General features: G+C 32.5%; 2 protein-coding genes and 1 pseudogene across 2 annotated transcripts; all 3 read right to left on the bottom strand.

The window, feature by feature from the left end:
• On the bottom strand, window positions 2,341-2,787 carry LOC104783533 (cytochrome P450 71B16-like). Its single transcript, XM_010508677.1, has 2 exons — window positions 2,500-2,787; window positions 2,341-2,448 (listed from the first exon to the last, which is right to left on the bottom strand). The coding sequence occupies exons 1-2, from the start codon at window positions 2,785-2,787 to the stop codon at window positions 2,341-2,343; spliced, it is 396 nt and encodes a 131-aa protein (XP_010506979.1).
• LOC109132441 (putative nuclease HARBI1) lies at window positions 5,568-6,879 on the bottom strand. Its single transcript, XM_019244049.1, has 3 exons — window positions 6,763-6,879; window positions 6,145-6,340; window positions 5,568-6,040 (listed from the first exon to the last, which is right to left on the bottom strand). The coding sequence occupies exons 1-3, from the start codon at window positions 6,877-6,879 to the stop codon at window positions 5,568-5,570; spliced, it is 786 nt and encodes a 261-aa protein (XP_019099594.1).
• On the bottom strand, window positions 7,945-8,867 carry LOC109132440 (annotated as a pseudogene).

Raw genomic sequence — 8,996 nt, 5'->3', positions numbered from 1 at the left:
TTATATATATATATATATATATATATATATATATATATATAAAAGCACATTAGATAAAATCATTATTGTTATAAAAAAGAATTTGATGACACATGTCATGAAAATAGAGCGTCAAATATCATCGTCTCATAATGTCATATATTAATTTAAGATATTATAAAGTAGTAATCCTATGAAAATAAGAAAGGCAAAAGTTATTAAAATAAATATAATATATATGGATAAGATCACTGTTAAGTCTGGATACCATATGACCCGAATGACGGATCTAAAGACCTTTAATGATATAGTTTGCGGTCTAGATATAACACCGCTTCAGGCTAGAATTTGGAAAATATGATACGCACCAAAGATTTACCATTTATATATGTGGTAAGTGCTAACAAGGTGAGTTTTCGGTCACGTTAACCTAAGTCGTTCGGAATCAATTGTAACCTAAGTTGTGCTAGATGTGTAGCGCAGGAGCTGACAATTAACCATGTTATTTTTGACGGGCCGCTAGCACGTCAAACGTGGGCTTTATCTCGAATACCACTTGATCCAATCCTTTCCCAATGGAGTCTTTATTTGAGAATATGGTTTTTTTCCTAGATGAAACATCACCTAGTTCCTAACATACATCATTTTCTCGGATAATGTGGTATATATAGAATGCTAAAAATGCAAAAGTTTTTTGAAAAATTGGATGAGAGTCCTTTTGAGGTTTTAAGGTTGGCGGAAAGTGAGTCGACAGCCTGACATTAGACACATGTCGTGGACACGGACACATACTTATATATAGCCCCCTTGTTCACCGTACCTACGAGGATAGGAAAACACACCATTACCTCCACTTTTACGGGATACTGTTGTTATGTGGATGGTTCCCGGAGGTAAACAAATAAGTTTTCAAGTATAAGATGATTTTAATTTCAGATTTGGTGAATGTCAACACATATAATTCTTTATATTGAGAGATTAAAGACATGCATTTTGGTATGAATTTTTCATTGTCACATGCTACAAATTTTAAATGATGTACATAAATAAGAATAAAAGAGGGGTCTAAACCTAATTTTACTTTTAATCTTCGAGCAATTTGAATCAGTTTCATTTCAATGATGCTACATTTCCTTTTAACGTCAAATATTTGAATCATTCTAAGTAAGTTTATCTACTGTTTTTATGTTTAGCGACTGTTTTTATGTGACATAAAACTTAAAATCTCATCTTTTATATAACCTACGTATATCCCTTTTTTAAATTAACTCTTATGTTAATATGAAAACTATTGAAAATAATAAATAAATGAAAATGAAATCATCAAAGGAGAAAGCATAAAAAGTGAAATAATTCTCTAATGAAATTTAAGTCGGTTTGTCAATTAACGGCAAATTCCTTATTTAAAAAAAAAACTTATGTCGGTTTAGATTATGATATAGATCAATCAACGTATTTCAATGTAATTTTTATAGCGTTTGCTGATCAATTTATTTTATGACGTTGCGTCAACCGTTCAGATCTATCAATGATATTCTATAAATTTTAGTTACGAAACAAAGGATCAAATTGGTAGGTTTGAAAAATAAATAAAGATGTAATAAAAAAATAATGAAGGTCTATTTTGCATTTTGTTTTGGATCATGGTTGATCTGGCAATTCATTTGAAATTTCACTACAAAAAATGTGCCCGTTAACGTTAGTTGTTATTGACTTTGAACATTTATACTAAACGGACATTAACGAAATAGCATCATTATAAAAAACCGTCAGAATAATGTCTGACATTAAGTATTTTAGTATCAGTTTAACAAACATGTACTTTTAATGTGAAATATTTGAGTCAGTTTAAGTAAGTTTAGCAAATGTTTTTATGTGACACAAAACTTAAACACTCATCTTTTATAGATATACCGTATATCCTTTTTTTCTTAATTGACTTTCCTGGGAAAAGATTGTAAATAAATAAATTAATGAAAAAGAAATCATTAAAGGAGAAAACGTAAAAAGTGAAATACGTCTCTAGTGAAATTTCAGTTGGTTTGTAAACCGATGGTAAATTCCTTGTTTTAAAAAAAGTTATGTCGGTTTAGATTATGATGTCGAATAATCCACGTATTGCAACATACTATATTTTTTTGTAGTGTTTGCTAATCAATTTATTTTGTGAAGCGGCGTTAGCCACTCTAGTGTATCAACGACAGAGGTGGATTGAAAAGGGATTTTGAGCATTGTAGGTCGTCGTCCCTCTCTGTCCACAATTCGACTTATCTATTGAATCAGTGATGGGTTATTCAAAACTTTGTACAAAGTCTAGAACCTGGAGATTGGTGCAATCACTTAACTCAAACTGTGGTGCAATCACTGAACTCGAACTGGGACGAGATTGAGAGGTACTTTCTTGACGACTGTAAGGGTACCAGCTTCTTCTTTATCAATATCTTCATGTGTCATACCATCAGGTGCTCTCTAATCGAAGTAGTAAAGTAAGTTCAAGAGTTCTAATTCCACAATAGCTACCCGAATTGTTATACCGGGACATATCATTCGACCAGACCCAATTGGTAAGAGCTCGAAATGTCTTCCTTTATAATCCACAGGGCTATCGATAAACCTCTCGGAGTTAAACTCTTTTGGGTTTGTCCAGTATTTCGGATCTCTTCCTATCGCCCAAGCGTTCACCAAGATATGTGTCTTTGGAGGAATATCATAGCCTTGGACCTTGATGTGAGCTATTGTTTCCCTTGGGAGTTGAACAGGAGCTGCTGTAATCTGAATGTTTCTTTGATCACCATGTTCAAGAAACATTTTGAATCTGGTCGAAGGATATGTCCCAGTACAGCAATGGGGGTAGCTACTGTGGAATTAGGAATCTTGAATTTACTTTACTACTTCGACTGGAGAGCACCTGATGGTACGACACATGAAGATATCGATAAATAAGAAGCTGGTACCCTTACAGTCGTCAAGAAAGTACCTCTCAAGCTCGTCCCAGTTCGGGTTCAGTGTTTGCACCACAGTTTGAGTTAAGTGATTGCACCAATCTCCAATTCTAGACTTTGTACAAAGTTTTGAATAACCCATCACTGATTCAATAGATAATTCGAATTGTGGACAGAGAGGGACGACCTACAATGCTCAAAACCCCTTTTCAGTCCACCTCTGTCGTTGATACACTAGAGCGGCTAACGCCGCTTCACAAAATACATTGATCAGCAACCACTGCAAAAAAATATATTTCAATACGTGATTTATTCTACATCACAATCTAAACCGACATAAATTTTTTTAAAACAAGGAGTTTGCCGTTGGTTTACAAACCAACTGAAATTTCACTAAAGACGTATTTCACTTTTTATGTTTTCTGCTTTGATGATTTCTTTTTCATTATTTTATTTATTTAAAATATTTTCCCTTATAACAGGAAAGTCAATTAAGAAAAAAAAGGATATATGTTATATCTATAAAAGATGAGTGTTTAAGTTTTGTGTCACATAAAAATATTCGCTTAACTTAAACAGACTCAAATATTTCACATTAAAAGTAAATGTTGTTTGTTAAACTGATACTAAAATACTTAACGTTAGACATTATTTCGACGGTTTTTTAAAATAATGCTATTTCGTTTATGTCAGTTTAGTATAAATGTTCAAAGTCAATAACAACTAACGTTAACCGACATATTTTTTGTAGTGAAATTTCAAATGAATTGCCAGATCAACCATGATGCTATAACGTTAGAAATTTATAGATGTTTTATCATTGGGCACTTGTAATTTGTTAGTTCCTCTAGTTAACGCATCACTTAACACTTTTAAATCGTGGGCCGAACCCTCCATCCACTCAGAATGTAAATAAACTCCAGATCAAAGTTACATACAACCAAAACGTTCTGAGATATTGTTCCTTTTCGATTGCGATAGCTTGCCACCTCACGCCCAACTACTGTTGCTGGTATATGTGTACCATCTATCGCTCCAACGCAATTCTATAATACATGCCAAAAAAAGACAAATTCTATGAAGAAAAAACTAAAAGAATCAATTTAAACAAAAGATGAAATAATGGACCTTAAAATATGGATAAAATCGTGTACTTTCTCTGATCTTCAGTGGCACTAAACCATCTGGTTTCACCATCTTACTTGGAGCTATTATAAGCAGAGCTTTTAATATTTTATTAAAGCTTGTGCTCACTGCAAACTTGGACCTTTGAAATGTGTTTTTCACGTAGCCATATCTTGCATTTTGTCCAACTGTGAGCATGAAGACAGCAAGCATCTCTTCGACAGATATTTTTTTTGTGTGTTGTAAACCAGTTTTGTCTCTGATGATCCTAGACAGCTTCAAAAACATATCTGGAATCATACGATACAGCACCCGAAAATCTTCGGGATCATCTTTTAATACCTTTTGTATATATTCTTCTCTGAGCTGTGTGACTGGTCGACGAATGGGACGTTCTATATAATCACCACCCGTGAGTTGCTGTCGTGTGTTATGAATCTGAGCTCCTACCGTCATCATTACCACCATTATAGATACGTCCACATCAAAATCATCGTCTTCATGCACTCTTGTGATTTTGTTTATGTCATTTTAGTATCAATGTTCAAGGTCAATAACAACTAACGTTAACGACACATTTTTGGTAGTGAAATTTCAAATGAATTGCAAGATCAACCATGATCCAAAACAAAATGCAAAATAGACATTTATTATTTTTTATTACATCTTTATTTCTTTTTTAAACCTACCAATTTGATCCTTTGTTTTCGTAACTAAAATTTCTAGAATATCGTTGATAGAATGAACGGTTGACGCGGCGTCATAAAATAAATTGATCAGCAAACGCTATAAAAATTACATTGGAATATTTTGATTAATCTATGTCACAATCGAAACCGACGTAAATTTTTTTAAAAAATAAGGAATTTGCCTTTGATTTACAAACAGACTTAAATTTCATTAGAGACATATTTCACTTTTTATGCTTTTTCCTTTGATGATTTCAATTTCAGTTATTTATTATTTTCAATCGTTTTCATATTAACAGGGTAGTTAATTTTTAAAAAAAGGATATACGTAGGTTATATAAAAGATGAGATTTAAGTTTTGTGTCACTTAAAAACAGTCGCTAAACTTACTTAGAATGATTTAAATATTTGACGTTAAAAGGAAATGTAGGGGGTATTGGAGGGGAGAATGTGAAAGAATTTATTAGAAAAGAATTAATGACATAATTCATAGATTTTCTTGTATTGTAAAATATTTTCAAATCTTTCTTTGTGATTCTAACGACTATAATTTGTATCATTTTATTAGATTTGAATAGAATTTTAATATAATTGAAAATGGATAAATTCTTCTAATTTCCATCTAACGTTGAAAATAGTAGACTAGTTTCAAACAACAGAAACAAATTCAACAGAAAGAAATTGAATATGGATAAATTAGCTCCTTCATCCTCTATCTACGAAGGCTAGGAGTTAAAAATTCAACAGAAACAAACAATACAATTGTTTATTAGATGTAGCAATTTTATTAAATGCAAAACTTGAAAACTAAAATCTATCTATCAATGAACTTTTAAAACGTAGCATCTTTCCACATGTCTTCGGCCATAGATTGTCTCCAATTATTTGCATTTTCTCTGTCTTGCTCTTGCGTCTGGAGAGGTTCTTCTCTATCACTTTCATCTATATTGACAGAATTATTTCCATTGTTAACTGCATTATTTTCATTAGGGAACACACCTTCGTCTGATCGACATTCTCTACGAAGAAAGTTATGCAGCCCTGCACATGCTAAGACTAATCCAGCTTGTTTCTTGTAAGAAAAAGGAGATGCAGATTTAAAAATAGCAAAACGAGATTTAAAGATTCCAAATATCCTTTCGATCACGTTTCTCAGAGAAGCATGGCGAAGATTAAATAACTCATATGGAGTTTCAGGATCACGACCTTGACCAGCAAATTCCTGTAGATGATATTTAACACCACGAAATGGAGCTAAAAAGCTGAGATGATTTGCAAATCCACAATCAACTAAATAAAATTTTCCTGAAATTTGGATGATATATGTTACTATATATAAGACATATGATCTATAGAGAAATTTATAGATGTTTTACCATTGGGCACTTGTAACTTGTTAGTTCCTCTAGTTAACGCATCACTTAACACTCTTAAATCGTGGGCCGAACCCTCCCATCCACTCAGAATGTAAATAAACTCCAGATCAAAGTTACATACAGCCAAAACGTTCTGAGATATTGTTCCTTTTCGATTGCGATAGCTTGCCACCTCACGCCCAACTACTGTTGCTGGTATATGTGTACCATCTATCGCTCCAACGCAATTCTATAATACATGCCAAAAAAAAGTCAAATTCTATGAAGAAAAAACTAAAAGAATCAATTTAAACAAAAGATGAAATAATGGACCTTAAAATATGGATAAAATCGTGTACTTTCTCTGATCTTCAGTGGCACTAAACCATCTGGTTTCACCATCTTACTTGGAGCTATTATAAGCAGAGCTTTTAATATTTTATTAAAGCTTGTGCTCACTGCAAACTTGGACCTTTGAAATGTGTTTTTCACGTAGCCATATCTTGCATTTTGTCCAACTGTGAGCATGAAGACAGCAAGCATCTCTTCGACAAATATTTTTTTTGTGTTTTGTAAACCAGTTTTGTCTCTGATGATCCTAGACAGCTTCAAAAACATATCTGGAATCATACGATACAGCACCCGAAAATCTTCGGGATCATCTTTTAATACCTTTTCTATATATTCTTCTCTGAGCTGTGTGACTGGTCGACGAATGGGACGTTCTATATAATCACCACCACCCATGAGTTGTTGTCGTGTGTTATGAATCTGAGCTCCTACCGTCATCATTACCACCATTATAGATACGTCCACATCAAAATCATCGTCTTCATGCACTCTTGCTATTTTGTTTATGTCATTTTAGTATCAATGTTCAAGGTCAATAACAACTAACGTTAACGACACATTTTTGGTAGTGAAATTTCAAATGAATTGCAAGATCAACCATGATCCAAAACAAAATGCAAAATAGACATTTATTATTTTTTATTACATCTTTATTTCTTTTTTAAACCTACCAATTTGATCCTTTGTTTTCGTAACTAAAATTTCTAGAATATCGTTGATAGAATGAACGGTTGACGCGGCGTCATAAAATAAATTGATCAGCAAACGCTATAAAAATTACATTGGAATATTTTGATTAATCTATGTCACAATCGAAACCGACGTAAATTTTTTTAAAAAATAAGGAATTTGCCTTTGATTTACAAACAGACTTAAATTTCATTAGAGACATATTTCACTTTTTATGCTTTTTCCTTTGATGATTTCAATTTCAGTTATTTATTATTTTCAATCGTTTTCATATTAACAGGGTAGTTAATTTTTAAAAAAAGGATATACGTAGGTTATATAAAAGACGAGATTTAAGTTTTGTGTCACTTAAAAACAGTCGCTAAACTTACTTAGAATGATTTAAATATTTGACGTTAAAAGGAAATGTAGGGGGTATTGGAGGGGAGAATGTGAAAGAATTTATTAGAAAAGAATTAATGACATAATTCATAGATTTTCTTGTATTGTAAAATATTTTCAAATCTTTCTTTGTGATTCTAACGACTATAATTTGTATCATTTTATTAGATTTGAATAGAATTTTAATATAATTGAAAATGGATAAATTCTTCTAATTTCCATCTAACGTTGAAAATAGTAGACTAGTTTCAAACAACAGAAACAAATTCAACAGAAAGAAATTGAATATGGATAAATTAGCTCCTTCATCCTCTATCTACGAAGGCTAGGAGTTAAAAATTCAACAGAAACAAACAATACAATTGTTTATTAGATGTAGCAATTTTATTAAATGCAAAACTTGAAAACTAAAATCTATCTATCAATGAACTTTTAAAACGTAGCATCTTTCCACATGTCTTCGGCCATAGATTGTCTCCAATTATTTGCATTTTCTCTGTCTTGCTCTTGCGTCTGGAGAGGTTCTTCTCTATCACTTTCATCTATATTGACAGAATTATTTCCATTGTTAACTGCATTATTTTCATTAGGGAACACACCTTCGTCTGATCGACATTCTCTACGAAGAAAGTTATGCAGCCCTGCACATGCTAAGACTAATCCAGCTTGTTTCTTGTAAGAAAAAGGAGATGCAGATTTAAAAATAGCAAAACGAGATTTAAAGATTCCAAATATCCTTTCGATCACGTTTCTCAGAGAAGCATGGCGAAGATTAAATAACTCATATGGAGTTTCAGGATCACGACCTTGACCAGCAAATTCCTGTAGATGATATTTAAACCACGAAATGGAGCTAAAAAGCTGAGACGATTTGCAAATCCACAATCAACTAGATAAAATTTTCCTGAAATTTGGATGATATATGTTACTATATATAAGACATATGATCTATAGAGAAATTTATAGATGTTTTACCATTGGGCACTTGTAACTTGTTAGTTCCTCTAGTTAACGCATCACTTAACACTCTTAAATCGTGGGCTGAACCCTCCCATCCACTCAGAATGTAAATAAACTCTAGATCAAAGTTACATACAGCCAAAACGTTCTGAGATATTGTTCTTTTTCGATTGCGATAGCTTGCAACCTCACGCCCAACTACTGTTGCTGGTATATGTGTACCATCTATCGCTCCAACGCAATTCTATAATACATGCCAAAAAAAGTCAAATTCTATGAAGAAAAAACTAAAAGAATCAATTTAAACAAAAGATGAAATAATGGACCTTAAAATATGGATAAAATCGTGTACTTTCTCTGATCTTCAGTGGCACTAAACCATCTGGTTTCACCATCTTACTTGGAGCTATTATAAGCAGAGCTTTTAATATTTTATTAAAGCTTGTGCTCACTGCAAACTTGGACCTTTGAAATGTGTTTTTCACGTAGCCATATCTTGCATTTTGTCCAACTGTGAGCATGAA

Source organism: Camelina sativa, chromosome 4, assembly GCF_000633955.1.
Source record: "Camelina sativa cultivar DH55 chromosome 4, Cs, whole genome shotgun sequence".
Lineage (NCBI taxonomy): Eukaryota > Viridiplantae > Streptophyta > Magnoliopsida > Brassicales > Brassicaceae > Camelina > Camelina sativa.
Note: the sequence above shows the minus strand (reverse complement) of the source record. Positions and strands in the feature narration are given on the sequence as shown.